General features: G+C 42.4%; 1 protein-coding gene across 3 annotated transcripts; it reads right to left on the minus strand.

Moving 5' to 3' along the window:
- Positions 1 to 29: 29 nt before the first annotated feature.
- On the minus strand, positions 30 to 27,510 carry FOXJ2 (forkhead box J2). 3 transcript variants are annotated; one of them, XM_027906093.1, is made up of 12 exons: positions 26,855 to 27,510; positions 26,267 to 26,391; positions 11,148 to 11,500; positions 10,563 to 10,637; positions 8,523 to 8,591; positions 8,010 to 8,150; positions 7,379 to 7,577; positions 5,191 to 5,520; positions 4,700 to 4,801; positions 4,053 to 4,253; positions 3,185 to 3,283; positions 30 to 2,605 (listed from the first exon to the last, which is right to left on the minus strand). In XM_027906093.1, exons 3-12 carry the CDS (start codon positions 11,478 to 11,480, stop codon positions 2,517 to 2,519), a joined length of 1,638 nt encoding a protein of 545 aa, XP_027761894.1. In that variant the 5' UTR covers positions 11,481 to 11,500; positions 26,267 to 26,391; positions 26,855 to 27,510; the 3' UTR covers positions 30 to 2,516. The 3 variants fall into 3 exon arrangements, with proteins under 3 accessions (XP_027761894.1, XP_027761895.1, XP_027761893.1); XM_027906094.1 differs by having other exon boundaries at positions 7,379 to 7,574; positions 26,267 to 27,510; XM_027906092.1 differs by having other exon boundaries at positions 26,267 to 27,510.

Here is a 27,510-nt window from a genome sequence, read left to right on the forward strand (position 1 = left end):
GAAAAAAATCAATACTGGCACCAAAGGAGTTAAACCATAAACATTCACTTTTTCTTTTTATTAAGAAAGCATGCACAAAAATAAACTCGTGAAACCACGCCCCTCTCTCCCTGACCACTGACACGAAGCACCGGGGGCCACACCGGGCTGGAGGGGCCTGCAGGACCCTCCTCCAGGCCAGGCTGGCCCCCCTCCCCTCCCTGCAGGCCAGTGCCGCCCACCCCATCGATGTCTTCCCACGCACTAACAACACACATTTATTTCAGGGGCAGAGGAACGAGGCTAATTTGCACACTGACCGGCATGTATTTACATATGCAAATGAGGCACAACTTAATACGCAAATGAGGCAAATATGCAAATGAGGAGCACTTGGATACGCAGAAGGAGCCATCTTGGTTTGTTTTTCTTCTGGTGGTGTTTTCAGACTTCCACAGGGCCGGCTCTCACTAATGTCCTTTGCAAAGCACTAACTGGCACCTGCCATGAGTTACCTCTGGTGCCACTTCCCACAGAAACCTATCACACATGCTTCCAAGATGTATTATTCCCATCATGAATCAGCAGAGATAAGAGCTGACTCCAAGTTAAAGCTGTCTGGAATTCCTCATTTCTCTTGGAAATACTCAATGACGAACTCCCCCCCAAACACACACTTAAAACAAAAAAAAGAAACCAAAAAAAAAAAAAAAAAAGGAAAAAAAAGAAAAAAAGAAAAAAGTGTTGTTCCCCCCCTCCCGATACAACAAGACTCTGTCCACTTCCCTGACAAAGATCCAATTTCCAATTTGTTTATCCCTACAGCAAATTGAAAAAGCAATGGCAGTTCCCCACCTTCCTGCAGTCAGAGTAGAGGTTATTACTTTACTCCCCTGCCCCAGGTCTGTCAAGTGGCCATGATGGTCTATTTCCATGTTTGTTCCCTTCACTGGTGAACAGGGATTATTAAGGGCTAGGGGGAGGCTTTACAAAATATTAAGAGAAAAGAGGTTTGACAGAGCCATACCAGAAAAAAAGGGGAACACAGGACATAGCTTTTGGGGAGGAGGCATCTCAACACTCACTCCTGCTCCTGCACCTTTTCCACCTTCCAGATTTGCAAGTGCTGACAAAACTCATCCTTAAGGATTTATAACAGATTCTGTCATCTCTCCAGACGAACTGCAAGGGGTCTGACCCACCCACCTCCCTTTTATACTACACTCTTCGGCTGTTCGGTTTAAAAGCCTGCCCTGCTTCATCCTCTCTTTTCTAATGCCCTTCTTACAAAAACTGCTCATGAGGGCCTCCCAGTACCTGACCAGAGGGTCCAGCCCTTGACCAGCAGTCCCTCAGTTCCCCCCCAGTTTGTGCAGCAGCTTCATCTGCCCACCACGAGCCCATTCACCAAGTGGGAACCCCTGACACAGGACATGCAGCTACACAAGAAGGCTCCTGCTGCTGACACTCTCAAAACACAGGCAAGGACAGTCTCCAAAGAAATCTGAGGGGCGGAGGGCCAAATAACAATTGGACAAATACTGATGGGAGAAAATTTCCAAATTTGCATATGCAAGTAAGAGCCTCACTACGTATTTTGAAGAAGGGCTTGAAGGGATAGAGAGTGAAATTAAAAGCTCTGGGGAACAGAATTTTCAGAATCACATGTGAGACCCCTGACTGCTTCCTTTACCTGATGGGTATTTAAGCTTCACCTGGAGACTGCAAAAAGCAGTGTAGGAAATGGTCAGGATTCCCTTCAAAATCTCTGTCTTCACAGATGGCACTGCATTGTGAAACCCAACTTCACTGCTGAAATACCATCTCTGCCACGTTCTCCTTTCTCCAAACTCAGGTCTGCCCTCCTAGCTCAGCTTAGCTCTCCCTACCTCAGGGATTACCTTCTCTTTGTACTTGGGAACACCTTTTCTTGCTGTTCCTGCTGGTGCGACAAAGTTCACAGAGCTAAGATCACCCCTCCAGTGTCCCTTCAGCCCCCTGACCTTTACAACATTTACGAAACAACATAACTACAGGCTCCCAGGGTCCACTAGGCTCTCTCACTCCAGTAGCCAATACGACAGATTCACCGGCCACCTTGAAGGGAAAGAGGGATTGTTAAACGCAAAATGACGGAGGCAGAGAAAGATGCACTCGAGGATTCAGCCTTCCAAGGTCTTTTCATGGCACCAAGGACCCATCTTTCCGCCCTCCACAGGGCACTACGCAACATGAAAGAGCTGATCCGATGCGTCCGAGGCCACCAGAGGAGGGGGAGGGCTGTGCTCAATTACTGGTAATAATAATAATAACAATAATAATAATAAACAAAAGAAGTAAAGAAGATAAAACAGGACGCAAGGAAGGATTATCTTCGGCAGCATCTTGCGGTGGCTTCTCTGGCGGAGATAGAGAATATATATCTATATACAGGCAAGGCAGGGAGGCTGGGGAGGGCGGTGCTGACACCATTGACCCCATGTCTCCCTCCCCTCCCACGTCCCTCACAAAGGACGGGCTATAGAGTCTGTAACTCGCTAGGTGATCAAGTCCCAGTCGAAATCATCGGGGATTTCCTCATTGGCGCCTGGAGGAGGTCCTGGAGGCCGGGGGACCAGATGATGAGCTGAGCCAAAAACAAGAAAAAAGAAAAAGGAAAGAGAACAGTTAGGATAAAGAACTACATGCTCTTTCACAGGGGGTTCTTGGGCAAAAAAAACCCAAAGTGGTTTTGGCCTTCTCCCTTCCAACAGTCTAACAAACAAGAACGCTACTGGCATCAATTTCTCTGTCATACAGCACCTACAAATGCCTTTAGGTGGTCTGCTGTGAAATTCTCCACAGCATCTTCTACAGAAGTTAAGTTTCAGCCTCCTTTACTTCCCTCACAGCTGACTGCTGATAGAGCACAGAGGACTTCATTGACAGAAGCTTCTCATGTAGAGTTGTCTTCAAGCAACCAACTGAGGGTGAGGCTGAGCTAGGAGACTGTTCATGTGAAGTGAAAAAAATCAGGCCACTGATACCCTAAGCCTTCCCAAAGCTATGGCAGAACCCTAAATGGAGGGTTTTTTGCAGTCCAGCCTCTCTCTCTACCTGCAGTGCTCCATTTGATTACTAAGTGCTTTGGGAGAAACATACAAAGGGGTTAGAAAACAATTCTTTAATGTTCATTGGTATAATACGCCTTAATGTCACTCCTTACCTGGGCGATTATATCCTGGAGAGTCCTGGGTGGAAATCTGGTACATAGGAGATGGCCCGGAGAAGAGATGGGGAGGCTGGGGCTGACCATAGGAGTTCACTGTGAAAGGAAATGAGGTAAAAAAAAAAAAAAAAAAAAGGCAAAAACAACCGTTAGTGTTCTGGTCAGCAATCTTGGCCCTGACTGGGTGGCAGCTCAGCCACAGAGCAACTCACTCAGACCCACGGGATACTGAGGAGATGTTCAGCTGTTGGGTCCTAACTGCAAGCTATAGCTTGATCTGGGATCTTGTTCTTGGAACCAGCAGGAGTTTCTCTATTATTGTAAAAGAAGAAAATTTTCATCCAGAAACACCACAAGCTGGCTCATTATCATCCACTTAGTTCAGTACTAGATGACACACACCATCACAGTTCTATCAAGACCATGATATCCCCTGTGCTCTCCTCAGAGTGCATCCTCCTACTCCTTGTCCAGTCAGTATTTCTCCAACACAGGTGCAAACGCTTTCTCCTTTACAGCTCATGCCATCTGGAATAGCAATCTTTCTACTCGGCCATTTCTTTCTGTTGGTCACTTACAAAAAACACACCCCTTCTCCTTTTATGGGTTTATCTTTTAAATATATTTCTTCCTGGATAGGTTGCCTGTCAACTGTATGCATCAAATAACAGCAGTCAGTCCAGGCCACAGGCATAGGACAACCTAATTCTTTAAAGCCAGAGAAACCTGAGTTGCTATGAACATCTCTGACAGCCTAGCTCTGAGTTGCTCAGTGCTACATTGCCTGGGCAAGGCTGTAAGTAATTTAGGATATTCACAGAACTGGGCCTTCATTTACATATCATTTTAGTCTCCTCCTAATTACCTTGGTTCATGGATTGCTCCTGTTTGCCACTGTTCAGGGCACAAGAATCAGAGATTCGAGGGGGCTGCTGTGGGCCAACCAGATGAGGGAGTTGACCAGTCTGGGTAAGGAAGTGATTAAGGGAGTCACAGAGGTTGGCAATATGATGTTGATCCAGCGTCCAGTTCTTCCGCTCAGCCTGGCGCAGACTCTCCATCAGCTCTGTGGGGGACAAAGGACAATGCCAAAGACAACAGTCACACTGTGGTCTTCCATGCAAAGAGTTTCTGTCTTCTGTCCCTAAATCCTACCTCCTCCTCACAAACCCAACTTCCCTGTTTCAAATCTGTCACCAAATGCCTGGAGAGCTCCATATCAAAGGATACCGTCTCACTGACTCAGGTAGGGGAGGGGAGAGTTGGAGGGGAAAATCTCAGCTTTCTGCCATGCTTTTATGAATTAATTCCCCCTGCCCCAAATTCCTGCAGTATTCATTCAAGTGCTTCAGAATCTTTAACAGAACCCATGAAGTAGGACACCTCATTTTATATAAGGTGAGTCTGAGAAACCAATGGACTTGACACAGATTCAGTGAAAAAAGATTTTAACACAGCACTCACATGTTCTAGGCTACAGCCCTAATCACTAGTCACTAGGCCAACACTGACCTGAGAATTGGGAGTGTTCAATGCTAGACCAGTTCAGCCGGTTTACCATCTTGAAGCTTTCCTTCAGGGAATCAATGTTGGAGCACCAATCAGGGGGAAACGCTGGAATGAAACAGGGACAAGATTATTCCAGTGCAGATTGCCCTTTCCCTCCACCCCTTAATAGGAAAAGATCAGTGCCTCTTCACCAAAGAACCTGATGGTACAGTAGCTAGACATCCTTTCTCTGATGGAAGACCAGGGATGGCACCTCCTTTCTCACTGAGGCCCTGACTTTATCCTGCATCTCTAAACAGAATCCCAAACCCAGGGTGGATGTATCCTCCTTTCCTTCAGTAGGGAGGTCATTTCCCTCTAAGATTTCAAACTTAACTGGCTTTCACCCATTTTCTACACACAATCTAGGCACTACCTAGGGAAAGCTCACTTGTGGAATTTCTGTCTGGGGGCCCCTCACTGCTCCCATTTTCCCTGCATTGCCCCTGACTCACCAAAGCCAGCACTGTTGATTGAAGCCTGTGACTGCTGCTGCTGCTGGTGCTGGTGTGGCTGCTGCTGTGGGTGGGAGTGCGGGTGATGTTGTTGATGCTGGTGGTAGCCTCCGTGCTGCATCGGGGGCGGGTGCATGGACATCACTGGTGGAGGGCCATAACCCTCACCACCCTGCTGCTTTCCCCCTTGGGATGGGCAACCCTCTGGGGTTGGAGTGTGGAGTGGGGGAGCAGCACCCACTGAGGAGGGGCCTTGCTGCTGCTGCTGCTGCTGGTACATGTAATAATTGTGGTTGGAGGGCTGCATGTCACCAAGGAGTGAAGAGAAACCTGCCAAGTAAATGAAAGAGGAGGGAGCTTTAAGAGCAGCCTGAATCAGACCTCTGCTTACATTATCCATCTCTAATTTCACACTGCTCATGCCGCTATTTATGAAACTTTCGGAGTTCCCTCTACTGGCTGCCAACAACCACGACCCGAGCAATTACGCACTTGCTGCACTCCAGGCTCTACTCAAAACAAAAGGCTCTAAAACAAAGACCTAGCAGGATTTTAGTACAGAGTTAGGTATTCAAATTCCTCCCTGGATTTTTCCTACATTTGCCAGAGTAACTCATGCTCTCCTGAAATGTCATGCGCATGTTGTTTTCACATAAATGACCACTAAGCAAACTTAAACAACAAAACATTTAGAAAACAGATAACTTGATACATCAGACTTGCTGTTTCCAAGAGCTCTATTCAGTCCCCTTCTACAAGCCACTTGGTCAGGAATCTTCCTAATTTTTCTCACACATATAAAAGGCTCTGCTTTTGTACACAGACCACACTGTACACATCAGGGCTCCTTCATGACTTTCATTCCTCCTGACTCATTGGGTGTGTCACTTCTATTTTCCTGTATTTCAGGCATCCCCCAATACAGAGGATCAGATGTTCTCCATTATTCCCCAATACCAAGAGCTCAGCATATCTCTTATGCCTGCTTGCCTGGTTCATTCTCCCCACACATTGTGGAACCTCTGTGAAAAAAATCACAGGGGCACCACGTGACATTAACCTCAGCTACTCACTTCTTACTTTGAGTACCCTTACCTGACCATCTGCAAGCAAGCCTCAGGTTTTCATTAGATTCAAGATCAAGTCTAGATTCAAGATAAGAGCTTCCTACTACTGCAGTGGGGAAAAAGGATGAATACTGCCATCCTGACTTCAAAGTTGCCTAAAAATTTCCACAAAAACTGCATGTTTTCGTAGAGTGCCTTACAGCCTAAGACTTGGAGAGGAAAAAACAACAGACTACTGCTAAGTTTGTGAAAACAGAGGAACACACCAACTCAAGGTGCTTCTCTACATTTTTTGTAGCTCGCTCATTCTACACCTCACACGTTCCTACTAGGAATCACAAGTGCCAGCACGATGAAAGCAGCAGAAGTATATAAATTTTTATTTCATGTAAGCTACAAGCTCAGGAGGCTCCTCCTAGAGTGGCAAACTTTGCCTGCACTGTGTGATGGCTGAGAGCACAGGTGAGAGGCTCATGTAATAACATATTCCTTTTTACTCCAGATTAGTATTTAGAAGTATTTAGTTTTAAGGTGGAAAGAACTGTAAGCTTTTCTGAAGTATTTTCCGTGGACATCTCATCCCTGCAGCGATCCTGCCCTCTGGTGGCTGCTTCCTCCATCCCAGAAATGCAAGCCACGAATAGAGTTGGGGGCTCTCTCTTCCATGCTCTCAAACCAAGAAGTACAGTTCTCCAAGGTGTACAAACCCAGTTTTAACAGATCTGAGCAATGATGACTTTCCAATCTCCCGGAGAAACTCCATATGCAACAATCCCCACCCTCTTATGGTTTCTAGCCTGACAGACTGTGAATATTTCTCCGACCTGCTTTTCTTTGGGACTTCGTTTCTCTCAGTTTCTGCCATTTCAGTACATGCATTTGTATCAACAGAAGGTATTTTTAAATCACGATCCTCTTTATTCTAAGAGAACTAGGGGGAGCAATAGATAAAGGACGTGCAGATTTCTTATCTGTTCCTGGCAGAAGTAATTACAGCATGCCAAAGAAGGAACGTCTGTTTGCACAGGCTCCTAAATGAGGAAAGATCTGAGAGATACCAAATGGACAAGACTGTGTGGGCAGATACCTGCCCACCCCACATGACGCATGTAGTTACTCACCGTGCTGGGAGGAAGATGATTTCTCCAGCATGGATTTGTAGAGATTTCGGAAGGACCAGCTAAGATCCTGGAAGTTGATCTCAGAGTAGGAGAACTTGAAGTCATGGTTGGCACTGTACAGCGGGGGTGGCACATCAGCCCCTTCACGGCCCTGCCCCCCTGATACAGTAGAGGCAACATCCACAGGTCCTGCACCCTGCTAAGGGAACAAGAAATAAGGCCTTTAGCTTGTACTAGTTTTTGTAACTTGAGACAGAGATCCAGAGACTAGATACACATAGAACATGCACTGATATCCCATATCACTTAGCTCATCCCCCAGCAAATCTTCACAAATGCCATTTTCCTTGGGGAATACAAACCACTGCCCTCACTCTGCAGCCCAGTGGCTCCAGCATTTTCTTTAGCTATCTAATACCATTATGTCTTTATCCTTATCCCCATCCAGCCCTTTGCTAAAATTCACTTCCTCCTTATTTTCTATCTCTGCAATTTCAGCTCCTTCCCTTCTCTTTATTTTTGCCTCCATATCACAATTTTCACAATTCCCTCTTCTCACCACTTCGCTTTTCCATTCATGCATACTCCTCCGTGCTGTTCCTCCCACTTTATCTTTCCCTCTGCTGCTCACCTGACTGTAGTTGGCAATGGGGGTGGTGCTCTGGATCGACATCTGAGGGGTGGCCTCAGGTGGCAAAGAGGCTTCTGTGCTGACTGGAACAGCCCCTCGGGGGCTTTTACTTGCTTCTTGCTCTGGGGAGTCTTGTGGTATCTGTGGATGGGGAAGAAAGAGAAAAGGAAAGGATCAGAAATCAAAAACAGATGGAGAAGTGAAACTGCAGATGGGAAGCCAGCTCCCCCGCTGTAGAAGTTCATGGCTTAAAAAAAAGAGGGGGACGGGGCCTTAGTCACTGAGAAGTCAGGATAAGGGACTTTACACAAGATTAACTTTGCTACTGAATAGCAGCGACAACAGCCAATCAGCAGGACAAAAACACTCTAGTTCATTCATTCCTGGCCTTTGTCTCCCCATCTGTACACCCTGCCCCCAAAACACTAGCATGGTCTCATGCTGGAAGGACTCATTGGAACAAGAAGGGAATTCCCACCCCGCTCCATGCTGTCTGGAAAGAGAAACACTCACGTCATCATCTGGAGGATGCCGCCTCTTGCGAGATATATCTGGACATGTATCTATTGTCCAATAAGAGCCCTGGAAAGAAGATCCATTGGTGAATGCATGATTAAATTACAGAGCTTCCTGAAGCAGGGGACTACTGACTCACAGAATGCAGCACCAACTAAACATAAGGACCACAAGGACCACCCTCTAAAACATCAGACAGAGACCTGGGTGTTGTACAGAGATTCCTCTCTTTGCACTGGGTTGCACAGAATAAGGAGATACAACACACTGGTGGAAGGCAGAATACTCTACTTTTCCATCACTCTGTGACAGGACACCAAAAGGATGATTTGATCCAAGCTAGGTGAACTCTTTGGGCCTTCACACCCCCTTCAGTAGCTTCCTCCCAACTCAAGTTTGTTATTGACTGGTGAGAACCAACTCAATATCCTGGTTTGGCAGACAGCTAGAAGGATCGCTCTTTTTCTATGGTTGTGAGACTCCAGTTTGAGCATTCTGCCCATTTGGAGGGTTCCCATGCAAGACAGACACTGACATACTAGAGTGCACCTACAGAAGGGCCACCACAACGTTTAGAAACTAAAACAAATAATGTACAAGCAGTTCACAGAAGAGATCTGTTTAGTTGGGACAAGAGAAGGCAAAGGGGATCTAACCACTGTCTTCAACTGGATAAGGGAATAAAACATGACAGAACCAAAGTCTTCTTAAAAATGTACAGCACAAGAATAAGAGGCAACAAATAAGTTACAGCAAGGCAAAGTACAGTCAGACATGAAGAAAAAATTTCTAAACAATGCTGGTGGAACAGCACTGGAACAAGAGCCCAGTTTTGCTATATCCATCCTTGGAGATAACCAAAATTCAACAAACCTCTCAAGAACAGAATCGAATTGTTCCTGTATGGGAGGGGGGTGGGGGTGCGTATTGACCTCCAGAGGTTCCTTTCAACACAAAATAGTCTATAATAATGCGTGTTGTTTTCTGAATAAGTATAAAGAGAATTCCACAGTGCAATTTAGCTCATTTGAACCTCTAATTGAAATATGAATAATCTGAATAAGTAACAAGCACAGAACTTGTTTTCATTATAAACCCAGCCCAATGTGCCAATGAACACCTGCAAACACATACCCTTGAGTCAGTTAGGATTTCCTGGAGTAAGCCATACTTTTGAGCAGTGATCTTCAAAGATCTACTACTTCCATTTATAAACACCGAGACCACACAGTCCTTTAAATATAACCTGAAATAAAAGGCCTGAGCAAGTGGTCCTTTCTGGTAACTTTAGGATGAGGGGGAAGAGACAATCTTTCTGTCTAAATACATAACTTCTTTCCCCCACCATCCCCCTCAGCTTGTTTAATTGTGAGGTTTTTTTAAACAATAATATCTGCATGCCAAGATTCCAAGTCCTGGTTTTGCTAGCAATTCCCCTTTACAATCTATATATACTATCAGAGCTTTATCATCCTTTACTTGACCAACAAATTCCTAAATTCTTGAGTTTTACTTGTAAATGATTTCTACAGATTTAAACAAGGCGATGATGATTTTTTTTCCCAACACCAAATATTTTGCAGTCTAGGTAGGTACTAGTTCTGCTCTCACTTTCATGGATCTTGCCTCCAGGAAATTCACGATTGTCACATCATAATCCTGCTGTTCACCAGCAGTCACTATGGTCTTTTATAACAGAACAGATTGTACCAGATCCACATTTTAGACAGAGATCAAGAAGAAAAAGAAACACAACTAATAAGGTACATTCAACCCCATTTTTGACTTCTTACAGTATCTTTAAAGTCAATTGAAGATCACAGATAGGAAAAATAATTACTAAAACCACTAGGGCCCCTTTAGAGGTTCCCTTTAAGTAAATGTGTCTGTAGCCAAAGGACTGCAGTAAATCTTACTACTGCTTCCATTTCTGCCTACACTTTGGGTTTCAAATTCCAACCATGAGTTAGAAAGGGCAACCCCAGGTTATTCCCTGCAGTTTTAAATTGCTTGCCCAGGAGTACGCTGATTTCTTACCTTCCCCGGATCATCTCTCGGTCGAGGCACCTTTCGAAAACATTTATTCAGAGAGAGGTTATGACGAATAGAGTTCTGATGAAAGAGTAAGAGATACAGGTAAGTGCCACAACAAAAACACGCAGTCTTCTGAGTGTGCCCTGGAACGGGTAGAGAAAACAGGATGGTGCACACTCAAAAGCCAAAGCTCACTACATATACCTGGGATGGAACAGAACAGAAGCTGTGGAAAGAGAGATGGATTTCGATGATAATATGGGGCTGAACCACCTCTACATCTACAAAAGGTGCAGTGAAAATAGAAAAATTATGCAGAGCTTGGTAGGAATGTGGGTTTTGTGGGCGTTTTTTGTTTTGTTTTTCTTGGTAGTTGTTGGTGGGGGTTTTTTGCACACTCCTTCTTAAGGGGGCACCACATACAACGAAATTCTCAGAGAAAATGGCACTTCTAGCTCTCCATTTTCTCCAGTTGCTCAACTTAGTTTTACATGTGTCTTGTTTTTCTCAGTGAGGGTATTTTGCACAGAATTAAGAAAATAAGTCTTGTAATTAGGCAAAAAAGAGTACTTCAGTGCAAGCCCTCACCTTCCAACCAATACCAGCATTTTTGTAGTAGGGAAAGTTGTCACAGATCCAACGGTAGATCTCACTAAGCGTCATCTTCTTGGCAGGCGACGAGTTGATGGCATATGTGATCAGTGTGGCATAGCTGTAACGTGGCTTCCCATCTTGGTGCACTGCAGCCTCATCCTTACTCAGTGTGGCATTAGGATCTGTTGGTGAGCCTGGGGGACACTTTCGGGCAGACCCTGGAGGTCCTGCTTGTGAGGAACCCCCTAATTTTTCAATAGTAGCCCTTAAAGTAAGCTGCGGGAGCCAGTCTATGGAAGTGAGGCTGCTTTCCAGGTCAGAGGCCATGGTGCTGGAAGCAGGAGTACCTGTGAGGAGAAACGAGCAGAAAGGAAACTTCTGAGACACAAACAAGGTGAACTCTGAGAACAAAACCACTCATTTGCATTCCTCCTCTGCTTCTCCCCCTATCACCAATACCTGTGTGGAGACCATCCTAGTTCATACACCTTATTCACAGCCAGAAAGAATCACCCAAAAGGGCCTATGACTGTTTCTCTGGGAGGACCATCCTTACTGGCAGAAGCTGGGACAGTGCTGATCGTAGTGTTGCTAGGGCAGTCGTACCCAGAGCACAGTCCCCAGGTAAAGAACCAAGATCTGTTCAAAGGAAGCAGAGCCCCTTCAGCACCTCTATCACATTCACTCCCTCACCACCCAATCCATATAACCTTGGTAGCCTTCACCAAGATTACCTCTAATCCAGCAGGTTTACTGTGTCAGGTAAGAGGAAAATCATAGCTAAAAGGGAATACTCATTCATGCCATATACAAACCACAATTTAATTAGATCATCTTCAAAGTCAGGACTATCTTAATTCAGGGGGAAATTAATTTCCCTCTAAGGCCTAGCCTCTTTTTTTGCATTAGGTGACATTATAATGAATCCTATTCCTTAGAGCTAGGATTACATATCTCATTTTAAAACACCAAGATCATGCATAATACTATATATAGATAATTACATCTACCATGTCGAGTTGGAACAGACTATATTAAGCTCTTAATAGTTAAAGCTTTGCCTACCATAACCACTTTTTCACACATATATATATATATATATATAATTGTATTGAATTAAATCTTGCTTAATTCACAACATAGCAGGCAATTGTTTTCTCCAATTCTAAGACACAGGAAAACTTACTCATCCAAAGTCACACAAGTTTGCCACAGGGTAGGAAGAGACTCAGGATCTTTTCTCATAAATATTATATACTTCCCCTCATAAAAATAAAACACACCTGGATTGCAGTAGTACCCAGGAATCCCTACTTAGCATTTATTTCATATTAAGAAAATAGTTAGCAGCATGAGCTTGTAGGAACTTGTGCACTTAGCACACGAACTTTTACGTTGTCTTTTGCTGCAGACAGGGCAGCACAAAGTTCATCATTCTTACTCACAACTGGATGATCACTATACTAGGAGCAATCCCTTGAAGTCTGGAATGAGGTAGATAAGTTTCCATGGCCACAACCTGCACTGCTTTGTGCTTATTCTTTGCATCAAGAGAAGAATCATGTCTTGAAGGGACTCAAGTTCAGCACCTTTTATTTCTGAGGTTTAGATGGTACTATCTTTGAGCATGCTAGTGCATAGAAAAGGGAAACACAAACATGTGCACATGCTTATGTAGATATTTGTGACAAATTAAACACATGCATACATGTAAGAGAACAGACTGACACGAACGCACTCTGCTTAGGAAAGATTCGTCAGCAGACACCTCCCACCGAGTGCAGCACTCAGATGAGTGGATCAGATGAGACAGGGAGACACCCATCTGCATGAATACCAATTAGATACTCATTCTAAAAATAGGTATTTGACAATAACAGTGTGGATGCACAGATCCAGAGACAGATGCACCCAGCACTTTGACACAGAAGCTACCGGTTCTTCTCCCACAACCATATGCACTATACCTTTCACTTCTGCACTGAAGTGTTCTCACAGCACTAAAGCACTTAAGTCCTTATTCCAATAAGCACTAAGCCTTTCATTTTCCATGCATGTGCTCACCACACCTCTTAGGGCTCAAACACCCACACAATTCCCCAACAAAATCCATCCCTCAACCTCCACAGACAGTGGATCCAAAGCCCCGGCCTCAAAAAACACCTCCTAATCGCACAGCTAACATTGTCACTCACACTCACAGCACTCACTGACTAAAAAGTACCATCAGAGCTCTACAGTATCTACGGCAAGTGGAAACGTTTTTCTCTCTGTGGAGGAAAGGAAAAGCCCAACTGCAACTAATTTACCCATCTACTTATCTGCCACACTATCACGTGAGAGGGACAACTACTTGCTACACAGCGAACGAGAGAACTGCAAAAGGCCTTACATTATCCACCCTCCTCAAGATGTAGATTATTGAATAACATTGTGATTGATTAGATCTAGTATCAAACATTTGAAATTTACACACACACAAAAAAACCCCAAAACAAATAAACAAAAAAAATCCAACACCACCCCCCCCCCAACCAGCAGGACTATTCCTTCCTGAATAATACAAGGGAAAAGTAACAATATATTTTTATCCAGTGGGGATGGTCAGACCACCACGTACCCAAAACACAGCATGGTAACTTCAGAGGTACAGCCCTCACTAAAAGCATTATTCCACTTGGGAAAAAACAAACATGAACTAAATATAACCTGAACGTTTAATTTTGTAAGTGTGCCTCATAAAATTTTTAATTTCCATGGTGCGACCGGACAACAAATTACTGTTTCTTGTTAAACCATTATGAAATATCAGTTGTGCTAACAACTCCAAAGTAAAATAAATACAAATTTCTCAGCTCCATTCCCTACTCCCCTTTTTTAAGGCAAGCATAGAAATCAAGAAAATTAGGTTATAAAAGCCTATGGCAGAATAAGATACCAATCTGAAACAGCAGGAATTCAAGAAGCAGAAGAAAACCCTGCAATTTTCACAGAGCTTCAGGTTTGCCCAGGTTATGTCAGTAGAGCATCTGGGATGATTTGCTATGCAGTAAAATGTAAGGCCGATATGCAACACGCCCATCATCAAATACACAAGCTTTCATACATTTGTGTAAAATATACTTGTCAGGGAGACAGCAAGGTTAGAATTGGGTCAGATTACACCCACACTAAGAATTTTAATATTTCCATTCCTTGGTTTATAAAAATCTTTGACGACACAACAAAATCCCAAAATCATAAATAAAAAAAAAACCTGTGTATACAAATGCACTAGTCACCCAGTACTGAAACAACCACTTCTCAGTGAAACACAGCAGCTCTTTAAGAACATAGACACTAGACAGTAATTTAGGACAGAAAGAGTCAGACCCAACAGCAATCACATGGGAAATTTCAAAGCAGTGGAATAAGAGGTTTTTTTCCAAGTTTGAACTTGATCATGTCACTGGATTTAAAAGCCTTTATGCTGGCAATACAGGATCTGTAATAATCAGGCATAGTCAAACGTTAGGTAAGGTGGATATTCCAGAACATTTTCAGGGTAAAAATAACGCTGTGTAATTGATTACTAAATTATTTTAAAGAATACTTGCTATGCAGTAAATATTACTGTTAATTTGTGTTGTATATCTCATTCACCTGATCCAAGTGGTTGGTGCACCAGCTTGACACTACTTAATGGTATAATAAAACAAGACTGCAGCCAAACCAGAGAGGCTGATGATTCTTCCAACTTTCCCTTCCCAGCTTATTGCCTGGCAAATCTTTTGAACTCTTCTCTTATGATCCCATTCAAACAAAGAAAAAACTGCTAGTAACTAATAAACACATTGAATTGAAATCAAGGATATTTAAAAATATCCTACCACATTAGCAAGCCAGAATTAACTTTGAAGAAGTAAAAAGAAATCTGAAGACCAGAATTCTCCCACTTTACAAGGTAAATTCTATCTGTTTATGTATTTGGCTGACTTTAAAAAGCAAGGGTAAAGTAGCCAAGTCATAACCACCATCAACAGCTGGAAACTGTCTGCAGTCTTCATTTCCCAAGCACTAACGAGTTACAGTACAACCCCAAGTCAGACAGGTCAGAGAGATGCAAAAGTGCCAGCCAAGCACTGATCCCAAACTATAGTTAAACAGACAAGAATCTGTCCAGTTCATAAGAGAAATGGTTTTTAAAAAATCCTTGCATTGAATACCTTTTAATAACCACTAATTCGCTTGGGACTAGTAATACTTCACTACAGCTTTCCAGGAAAACTACTGCCTTACTCTGAATACTTGTAAATAGCAGCAAATCGAAGCTCATGCAAGCCAGTCTTCTGTCTGTTGGATAGTAAGGACTATCCCTACTGCCACAGTGAAGAAATCTGTACTTTGCCTGCCCTGCTGCTTTGCAAATGCTTGCTCCAAGCCAGTCAGATCTTATCCAAGATCACTGCTACTTATATATCAGGACTGAAAAATGTATGAAATGTGGGGAACAACACTCTGAGGGTCACATTGAACGCAGTTAATAAACATTTACAGCCTGAAACATTCTCCAAGGCTGAACTCAAAAGCTGGCCAGTCAGAATCAGTTACGACTGAGGCAGGGAGCCATACAATGAATGAAACCATGCTGTGCTCTGCCTACAGAAGAAGTATATTCTAGAATAAATCTCTACATTTACTCTCCTGTGTTTACTTTCACTGTTGCTTTATTTGCTGCTACTCTGATCCAATGAAACACTGTGGCAAAACATTCAAAGGAGACTCAACATAGATTGCTCAGCATAAACTTTGAGAGAGAAGAAACGCACAACAAACTACCAAGCAGCGACAGTAGCTGTAGAACACCTATAAATATAGGACCACTTCTATTTAGGTGCCTGAAACACAGATCCAGTGATCTAACTAACAGTATCCCTCTAATATACTCAGAGATACACATATTTTCTAAGGTATTTAGCAAACAGAAAAGCTCAAACTCAAGCTGACAAAAGAGAAGAACTATTCGACTGCAACCTTTCTGAAACAGAAAGGTGAGCACCACGTCAACTAAAGGGAACTGCCTCAAAGTGTAAGGAGAAAAAGTAAAACCTAAGAACACCACATGCGTGAAGAAACAGACAGCCTCTACTTTACCGACAAAAAGGCAATTTTGACATACTTGTGTAAATTACACATGCAAAAACACTTTGTTCTTATCTAATACAGAAAGGGGGAAATAATCAATTTTGCTAATTCTGGCAGGAGAAATTTGCCATTTTCAGACACGTTTTCCCTCAAAAATAAGGAGGTGTGAACTAAGACAGCAGGAACAAAACACTTAAAAATCTGATCTTCTCTGAGCAAATGTTCTCACAGAGATACTTGTTTCATGTAAGAAATTAGAAAAAAGGAACCTGATTATGTGCACAGTCTGAAATATCTATCCATCATTTTGGTAACTACTTGAGAGAAGTGTTCTGAAGACGTTCATGTTTATGGAATCAAATGAAGAAGGAAGAGAGAGAGGCTGCTGGGTATTGTCCATAAAATAAAACTTAACCTGGAAGGAATGGCAGGTATCACACTAGTGACAAGAAAAAAGCACTGCAGTTTGAAAGTACACTTCTGCCTGCAGTGTCATATGAAAGAAGGAAAACCAGTCCCTGGTGCAAGGAGGTAAAAGAAACTGTCATACCCTAGAACCATTTCCTATTTTCAGAGCAGTAGAACAAGCCGGAAAACATTTTCCCAATTAACTATAGGCTTGCAGGTGTGGTAACAGGGGGCACACGGTTCGTGCTAGTCATGAGCCACAAAGGGAAAAATAATCCAGGAGGATTATTAAATTCCTGTCACCAAAGAGCACATGGAGTGGTACTGCCTGTATGAGCACAAACTGCCACAACCTGCACCTGCCCCATGTCACAGTGGTCTGGCTCTGTACCCCTCCTCAGAACCACTCAGCCTGCAAGACAGAATGGCTTTCAATGTTCAGTGCTATTCTCTGTAAAAGAACGCAGGTGATTCCGTGATTATTTCATCCTGAATGGAAATTTGCTCAAAGTTACAGTACACACTCAGATGTACTAAAAATCAGGGTTAGAGGAAGATGAAAACTTTCAGACAATGCATAGCTTAATATATATAAATGACTAGACTAACTGTTCTAATTAAATTGTTATACAGATGTCATTTTCCTTTAACAAATAGAAATCTCAGTAACATAAGGTTCATATAAGGAAATCTCAAGGAAAAATAAAATGAAAACAAATTTATTTTCATAATATTTACCAATTACATAAATATCATGATAGCACATTTTAACATTGGACATTTCGACTCCCTCCATTTTGAGAACGGTGCACAAGCAGGATATAATTTTGTATTCTGAACTGAGTAAATGAACAGCACTGACTGCACAGACATTTTTGGTACTAATGGAGCATGAAGTCTTGTGGGGACTATAAAGTCACCAAAACCCTCATGTTGGAAGTGTGTCAGGATTCAATTCCAAAGGCAATTATGTACTAGCTTTGTGTGAAACTGACAAATGGTCTAGTTTACAAAACATGACCTGCTTATTTAAACTTATCAACAGATGGCATTACAGCCAAAGTCTGAAATATGCTCATGTCAAGGGAGACAGTATCTTTATGGGCATAACAAGCTACGATGGAGCACAGCTAGTGCCTTGCCAGATTTTAATAAGATCAACTAATCAAATATTTTTGTTGTCTGCTATATAAACATGCAGAAATAAAAAAATGCATTGAGAAATACGACACACACATTGCAGACACCCCTTAGACAGTCTGAAAATATGTGTTCAAAGTTAGGACTAGCTTGTTTATTTATGGTGCCGTGTAAGGGAAAGTGGGGAATACGTAACACCTGTCAAAAGAAACAGCAAATTATGTTGAGAATACTGGTAAGCCTAAAATACTTTTGAGCTGAAAGTTATTTCCTTTGTAAGAAGACTACTAGAAAAGATTTATTCTAATAATAAGCCAAATGTCCCATGACAACCCTCCCAATAACAGATATGAAGTAAAAAGTAAACCAAGCACTTTGAAGAAGCACAATGAAAATACATCACCACAGCAGAAATGTCTCTACAGCATCCCTTCACCCTCAGAATCACTACACAATATTTTACCGTTGGAAGTAGGAGCTGTAATTCTAAACATATGCCAAGGCAGGAGAGAAATCTTTGACATTTGCTTTAAGAATATTAAGGGAACAATTATTCTTACACTGAGAAAGGTATTGGGTACTGTTTTTGGAATAATTCAAATTTATGAGCATGTATCTGGAATGAAATTTTCCCTTAGAAACCACAAAGTCTGTGGTAGAGAAACAGTATCTAAGAGCAGGTATTTTCCCTAGCCTTATGGGAGCACACAAGTTGAAGAGAGAGATTTCAATTCTGTCTGCCTATCAGAATCGCATCCAGCAGTAAACTTCCAATACAAGATATGCAAACACTGATACAATATCCAGATTGTCTCTGAAATTAGAGACAACATCATGAGTAGATCAGCATTCAGGATATCTTGCTCAAAAGATCTGCACAGCATTGCAAAGATACATTCTTTCAAATGGGGTTTCTGTGTGTAACATGCTTTTAAATGAAAACTGTATTCTTACATTAAAAAATGGGTCTCTCAGTGAAAAATTACTGCTAACCTTGCAGTTTAATGACAGTAATAGTGAAAAGCTTCTATATAAGAGAAAGGAATGGCAGCCAAGTATAGGGAAAATGACAATCTGACTGCAAGTGGTCAGAACTTGTTCACCAAAGGCCACTGAAAATAGATTAGTCAATATGAACTCTGCAATAGTTGCTAAAACAAGCCACAACCCACTTGTGGAAATGGGTATCAAGCGCTAGCGAGAACTATGTACTGAATTCATAGGAAATAAGGAAATTGGTATCAAGCACAGATTATTTGTATACCACGTGCCCAAAATGTACATACAGCACACGCTCCCAGAGTTGAGGTTACAAAACCACTGCAGAAAAGCCTGTTTCTAAAGAGGAGTTTGAGAGCAAAGCACAGCTGAAAGTGAAGTTGGAGAATGATCAGAAGAATCAAGTAATACTGTGTGAAGCTCATAAATCAGGTCTTAACCACTGTTTTAACATAATTCCTTTTTACTCTTCTGCTAGCTGTTATTCTCAGCTAAACTGGCTGAACTGTCTTCCAGCAGACAAAACACCCGACAATCCCTTGCCAGGCTCACAACTTGCAAAGATTTGTACCAAGCTTGAAGGTCAAGAGGATTCAGAACCACACTGCCACAGAACACACACACTCATTAATGGTTTCTCCTTGCTTCAAATGCTTACGTTGCTGCTTGGTTTTTCTGCATCCTACTCATAAAATGCTCCATTTTGTGTATCATCCTGAAACTAAATCTTCTGTTCATCTCCTTACAGACACTGAAAGAAGTCCCTTTCTTCCACATACATGCTTGCCACAGTTGTCACCTGGCAGCTGCAAGTAAATATTATTCTGCTCTAACCCTGACTGTCCCACTCTTTGAGATGTTCTGTCTTTGCTTATGACAATCTTTATTTAGTTTTGCAATTATCCTTCTTCACAAAAGAGGTCAGGGAGAGGGGGGTACATGCAGTAAGACAACTACCTCTGAGTATCAGTTAGACCTCTTGAATAATTTTTAAATATGCTAATAACAGTTACTTGTATATTTGAAAACAGTTAATTGCAAATATGCAATTAACAGTTGGACTCGATGATCTCAGAGGTCTTTTCCAACCTTAATGACTCTACAATTCTATGAAATATGTAGTTTCCAGTGTGTCTGGCCTCTATTGGCTGGCAGTATTCCTCTGTGTATCAAGGTATGAGTCAGCTGAGGAAGAAAATGAAGAGATGCTCACGCAAAAAAATGGAAAAGCACAATGTCATGCTTCTGTTGCTGGCAGAGCAAAGGACAATGCAGCAAGAGACAGCAACAGATAGAGGAGAAACATAAATGTGAAGGCCCCTTAGAGTGAATACAAGAAGCTGGAACCTTATGTGGTGGATGGTAGCCAAAGTACAGGCTTGTCAAGGAGGAGATGGCAACGTGTTGAGAAAACATGCCAGGAGGGCAGCTTCAGGAACCGTGTTTTTAACAAGACAAGAGGGTAACACAGTTGTCAGAGGCCAGCAAGCACAGCAAGCAGTAACAAAGATGGTAAATGAAGGAGAAAGGTTACCCAAAGAGACTGAAAAAGAAGCAGCAAAGGACTCATGCCATGAACTGGAAGATGAGTCCCTATCCTGTCTGTTCAGAGCAAGGACATGTTATAGGCCCAGCTGTGGAGGTTTGCAACAGAGGAAAGCAGGAAACAAAGGGAAATCTCAAAGGAGCTGTCTAGAGTTCCGTATTGGCCTCAGCAATTGCAGTAATTAATTTTAAAAAAATATGTTAAGGTAGAATGCAAAGTTGCATAATTTAATATGCCTGGAATGAAGGAGGCAAAGAAAAGCAAAGAGAGGACACCAGAAGTGGGTCATTGTGTCTAACTCGTGAAAAAAAAAAAAAAAAAAAAAAAAAAAAAAAAAAAAAAAAAAAAAAAAAAAAAAAAAAAAAAAAAAAAAAAAAAAAAGAAGGTAAATAGCTTAGTGCAGAAGCTACTGAATGAATGACTAGAACAGTAGGAGGGAAACCAGGAAAATACTGACACAAAAGTCAAGGGAGGACAAGATTTCAAGACTGGGCATGATCAAGTGTCAAAAACAGCAGGGAAGCCAAGAAGGATGAAGATGGAATAGAGACCCTGAGACCTGGCCAAGAAAAGGTCATTAGAGATCTCAGCAGAAGTTTCAAGGGAGTGAGAAAATCTATACTGAAATCAACTTACAAAACAGTTCTAGACTGCAGATATGGTACATGATCTTTCAATTTTGGAGTCACCGCTCCTTTCATGAAACAAGAATTAATCAGGGCATCGTGCTTTCACAGTTTCTTAATGCCACAAAAAACAGCATATAGAGTTTTTGAGTTCAATATCACATTGTAATTAAGGCAATCAGCAGCAAGAAGAACAGCCACCCATTAAAAAGTGGTTTTCATCCTTATACTTTGGAACTCTTACAATAATCTATCCCAGGATAAATGGGAAGCCATGCATGGAGAAGCATGCAGCCCAAGGTCAGCCAGCAAAGGAGTAGCAGAACCATGCAGAGAAAATGGGTATTCCAAATCCCAGACCATTTCTCTACATTCAAAGCTTGTCTGCTTTGTTCAGATAAAGGGAATTTCAGATGTAACTATTTTAGCAGCTTGCTTACTTTTCTCTGCAAGTTCCTGATGGGGAGGGAGAATTTGTCTCGGTTTTATTTAACCACAGTTTTCTAGGGGGAAACTGAGAATTCAGAAACTTTGCTCCTTTAATTTGTGACCACAAAGAGTTCAGATTCCTTCCCAATTATTCAGATTTGAACTTTTAACAGTAATTACATATTTCTGCTATAATCAGCCACAGTCTTTCTACAGCAAAGAGCATAAACAAAATTTGAATTGCTAATTGTAAAAAAAAAAAAAAAAGCAAATATTTTTTCCTCGAGGTATAAAAGCTCTCACTCATCATCTCACCCTGTCCCTCATTACTCAGTTTCTCTTACAGATAAAAAAGGCCAAAAAAAGAACATACATTCCCTTAGTTCTTGACTTCACATCAAATAAACTGACCAGCTAAGAAGGATAAGGAATGAGGTACTGGGCCTTGAACAAACTGTTCACCTCAGTTTTGAAAACCAAGATCCTCAAGTGCTAAAGGGAACTAGAGAACATAATGCAAGGGGTTTTCAGTCCAACCAACCAAAATCTACCAATTCCCGAGGAAGGAAAGCAGCCAGAGGAGAAGGAAGGGTAAGAGAATGAATGAGGTAGACTATGGAGACAAAATGCCACTTCACAGACAAGCAGAACTGGACATTTTCAGTGATTAAAGAAAAAAGTTTCTTGAGATATCCTCAGACAAAAAATCCTATGTGTCCACAGGCATATAATCTAATGAAAGCCAAACTAGGAACAGGTCAAAATGCAGGTAAGGAAGTAAGACCAGAACCTGTGAGATACAGTAAGAAAGGACTCCTGCCAGTGAAGAATCCTAGAGGAGATGAAGGATGCTTACTTGATGAAGAGAAAAGCAGCATTCTAGGCTTGTAGGACCACAGGACAGAATGCCAAAGGGACCGCAAGGGAAATGAGATGCAAAGAGCAGGGACAACTGAGAGGAGGAGTGGGGTGTAGGAGGAAATGCGAGTCAAGAAGTAGGCAGGGTGGAAACATGCTGGGCCTTAAAGGTGCAGGAGAGGAACCCGAGTGTCACGCAATGCTACAGAACCCAGGGGTTCAGGAAAGGGTTCACAAAGGTCAGGTACCAGCAAAATCTGTGCTGTCTGCCTCTAAGACAAGTCTAAGGTCCTTAACAGGATGGGGTAGAAGACTGGGCAGGTCAAAAACTAGAAGGACAAAACAATAGTCTGGTCCAAATCTTGGCAAAGCTCCACAGGATACAACATTAAATTGGTCCTAAACTCAGTTGTGAGATCTCTGATTTCTGAAACGTTCCCATTTTCATTTCAAACATAAAATGAAAATTCACAATCAATTAATTGTGAAAGCAAACTGCAGCGTGCTTGCTCTCTCTCAGTAATACACAGACAGCCTTTAAAAGTGAAAAACCTGAGTACCAAGAAAAAATATATTATACATTTTTAGGTTCATCATATATCCCTTAGAACGAAGAAGAAGGAAACAAAAGCAGAACAGACAGCAAGTAGCAATACTGCCTCCTACCAAGATGACAAGCATTTGGAGGTTGAACATACTGACTGGATATTCTTGCTAAAATACCATGTGCAACTGCCAGCAATACAGTGAGTTAAAGGCTTTTCTTCAGGCTTCAGAGTTAACACAACTGCAGAGTTAAAACATGTTAGAGATACCATATTAGGCTGTCCACTAATCTAGGGACTACTCATCTTTTCTAAGTTGTCTTCCAGGCTGAAAATGCTAGAAACAATGTTTTTTTTTTAAAGTTTCAATTCTGAAGCATCAATCAGAACCATTCTGCAAATGGAGTACTACATAACATAGAGCGTTCTGTGTGAAAGTCACTGGTTACAATTCTACCCAAGGCTGGGAGAAGCAAATGGAAAAATTACTCCAAAAGCATATTTCATCTTCTGGTTGCTAACGACCAAGATCCAATTCCTCTCTGACAGCTGTGTAAAATGAGATAATCAGTCCAGTCCCGCTCTTGAGGGACAGCTGTCTGTATCACAGTTGCCATTAACCATACCTCCTTTCTGACACATGAAGTAAAGGGCCAAAGATCCAAACTGGGATGCAGACAGAATCTCCCACTCCATGAAGGTCAGCTGAAGTTTAGGGAAGGAGGTAGTAAGCTGTAACCTGTACCTCTGTGGTAAGAATAAACTTCTCTGGAGACACCAGCTGTATTTTTAGAGGGGAAAAAAAAACCAACAACCCAAAACAACAAAAAAACTAAACCAGAAGTACTACAGAGTCACAACCCTATCTCAGACTGGGAAATTAGATCCAGACTCCTCAAATTGTTTACTGTATTTCATTCTTTCATTCCAACTTTTCAGATTCCTTATTCTATCTTAGAAACTTGCCTACAAAACCAGATTTCAAAATAAAACCCAAGAACTTACAGAACACATACTTAAACATTACTATAACCTCCTGATCATAACATAATCCTTTTCCCATAACTCTCTAGACCATTTCATTTCATATTACTTAATGACTTGACCTGAGAAACGCCACACACTCAGTTCTCAGATGGGAGGTGAGCGCACATCAGACCGCTTCAATCTAAGAAGTCAAGTTTTGGAAGCATGAACGTCCAGATTTAAATTTACAAACCCATACACACATAGCTAAGTGTCTCTTTACTCAGATGTTGAAGACTTCATTGCTTCTGCTGAAGCCAACTCTGCGTTCCTGGGGATTTACAAGAATTAGGCTATTTACTTAGGTACATTAACGTGGTTTTTAAAGTCTAATTTTAGGTATTCAGATTTAACATTCTTAATGGAAACTCTTATAGACATAGCACTTACATTTAAATGTATCTATAAAGTACCTTGCACTTTCATGAAGACAAATAATACTCTGCCTTTTTCGTTTATGGATACTTTTGTATAAAATAAATGGTGCAGAACAGCTGCAGTATTCCATCTCAGAGGAAGCTGCATTTTCACCTGTGACAAACATTTGATGTGAACACATGATCACACTGAAGAGCTATGCTCTCTAAAAATTATTCCCTCTTCCCTTAAATTTATGAATATGTCCTAGCTTTTGCATAGCGGTGTTTTAGACTACAAGATCTTCACAGCAGACATTGTCTTAATTTTGTGTCCAAATGAGTACTGAATGCTCTGTCAGCAATTAATAAATATACAACAATTAGTCTACAGCACACCACTTTCAGCCTTGTATGCCTGTCATGAATATTTAATGCTCAGGCAGCAAGTACAAAAATCTTAATCTTTATCATTAATGGAAGGAAAAAAATGTTTCATGTGCAGAAAGATAATTGTTGTGGAAGAGCAGAATTTTAAGACTGGCATATATATTCTGTAAAGTGCTCTGGCATCCATCAGAGCCAAAAGCACTTGAAAAATGTCAAGTCATTACTGTGAAGAAGGGGGCAGCATGAGGTAAATTAACCTCAGGAGCATAAAAACTCAGTTACCCCCTTGAATGTACAAAGGCCAAAATGCCTCAGTTATCTCTTTCCTCGTGCTAGATAACACAGCTGTACTCAAAACAGGCTGATTGCATAACTATAGGGCAACAGGTAGGAGGGCATCCAACAGTACCCCCAGAACATATGTATGCTAGGTGGTTCAGCCTTCCCTTAGAAGGAGGCACCTTTGGAAGCTACGGATAACTGACAGAATTCTCTGCCAAAATGGGGAATCTCTCTGGCATCTTTTGTCTGATCTGGCTAGCACATTACACCAAGGAGTTCCTCCTTCAGGGACTCCCTGTTTAACCATCACTCTCCCAAAAGGCTTCTAAAAGGGTTCCTGTCCTGGCCCTTTTGATCTTGGATTTCCTCGTTGATATCTCACTGGAGAACAGAAACAGGAATATCTAAGTTGAGATATCCTTAGGCATGATTCTTCTACTACTGGAATCTGCTTTGCCTTCATTTGAGATGAAATCCCCCTCAGACTTGGTTTCTCAGGAAATCACTACACTGGTGTCAGAATACTCACTTGTGACTGGGAATAAACTGCCTCATTTACAAAAAGCAGCAGCTCAGCTCACATAGCACCAGCATTAGGATTCATGTTCCTAGCCCCTGAACACAGCATAAAGCACAAATGAAGACTGGTGGGAACCGCATGGCTCCTTTTGGCTTTCGGAGCAGTTCCACCAGCACTGTCACGGTTTTCATTCCCAGGCCCCTGCATACCACAGAACCCACTCTCAAGGGCACTCTTTCCAGAATTCATCCCACACTCCCTTAGGTACATTAGGACACACATCTCAGAGCACTTGCATGGGGATCTGTACCTTTGGATCCCAAGCACAATGAAGTCTGCATCGCACAATGATTTTATTCTCAGTTCCAAGCATGGTAGGACACACATGGAGAACTCCACCCCATGGGTGCATCCTTGGACACTGGCACTACAAATCACTGCTCCTGTCTCCTCAAAGCTTTTTTTGGCCAGTATTACCCTTCTCAATGACCCCTAAATGACAGAAACTAATTCATACCGGTGATGAAAAAGGCTGAGCCCAGGACGAATAAACCAGGAAAAAAAAAGTAGAAGGGAAAGGGCAGAGAGGTTTCTTACAATTAAATAGGGATAAGGTCTCCCATAAGCTAAATAGTGAGAATCACTAGAAAGAATCAGGTCAATTCTATACAGCATATAAGGGAACTACATGAGGGAAACAGAGAAAGACACACAGAAAAAGAAGCCTGTGGAGAGGTTCAGAACGATAGAAAAGATTAAAAGGAAAGCAGATACAGTGAGAGAGAAGAGACATGGAAAACAAGGACAGAAGGCGAGAGAGAAGGACAGCTAGGAATAGAGAGGTGATATAATGTGGTCACTCACTCTGTCTGGAAGATTTTCTGGAGGGAGGTGGATTATCTTCAGTGCTGGTTGCTGGGGTGCTGCCCTTCACACTCCTTCTCTGAGACCCATACTCAGAGCGTTGCTGTCAGCTATTCCAAGAGCTTCTTCAAAAAATATTTTGAGGGCGAAAGGATTGTGGATGAAATCAGGATCTTGAGTATTAAAACAATCTGCTTGGGATTGTCAGTCTCCTAAAACAGCTGGTTTTATCCTGGGATGGAGATCCTCTCTCCCTTTTGGCAGCTAAGTACTAAAGGGGTGTTCCCCTGGGAGACAGCGTTTCCACTGACAGTCAGATTATTTCAGAAATCAATTTCCCTACCTGGAAATCTCTCTTTTCTTTTCTCTAGGTACACCTTGTCCTTAAGGGCGGGCAAATATCTTCCTCCAAAAAAATTCTTGCTATCTCTGTGGATATTATCAGCGAAATCTGCTTTTTCCTTTCTCTGTAACTAGGAGGTGTGTCTTCCCTCCTTGTACAGGGTATTTGAAGAAAACCCTCTTGGAATTGGGGGATGAGGAATCTTCCTTGGGATGAAGGAGGATGAGATCAGTATTGGAAATTACCTTTATCTCCAGTTACCAGCAACTGGAAAAGGAAAGAAAAGCTAAATCTGCCTCTGCTTTCTCTCCCTTGTTTTGCTCTGCCGCCTGCTGAGCAGATGTAAATAATTAAAATTACTAGGTAAGTATCTGGAGCTCCTGCTTATTTCTGTCTTGGGGACTGCCTCTCTTGGGCATACAGGATTCCTTCTGTGAAGACTCCCCTGTTACTATCTGATCTGGGGAAGGACTATCCGCTCTGCTTGAGGGAGGAATTTCCTCAGTAGCAGGGGGGGAGTAGGTGGCAAGGGTTATTCTCACAATCCTCAGAAACTGGGATCCGAGGACACCTCTCCCCTCGTATCGAGAGAGCTCCAGAAGACTGTCCCACAGCGAGGAAGCGCAGACCTCCTCCTAGATAGTTGCCAGGGCTGTCTGCCGGGGGCCTCTGCACAGCCTTGGCTCGTTAGTGGGGAAGGGGGCGAGTGTTAAGCTCCCTCACCAGCTGCAGGGAAGGGGCCTGGCAGGGGGGGACGCCGGGGTGTCCCCGCACCGGGAGCGGGGCTGCCCGGCGGGGCTGCGGGCGGGGCGGGGGGCGACGGACAGGGTCTCTCCCCCACCCCGGCAGGCTACGGGGGTGTCCCCCCACCCCGGCCGCTGTCCCTGACTTCCCCCCAGGC

This window comes from Empidonax traillii, unplaced genomic scaffold (assembly GCF_003031625.1).
Source record: "Empidonax traillii isolate 1590-97213 ecotype Southwest subspecies unplaced genomic scaffold, ASM303162v1 scaffold1246:size530596, whole genome shotgun sequence".
NCBI classification, from domain to species: domain Eukaryota; kingdom Metazoa; phylum Chordata; class Aves; order Passeriformes; family Tyrannidae; genus Empidonax; species Empidonax traillii.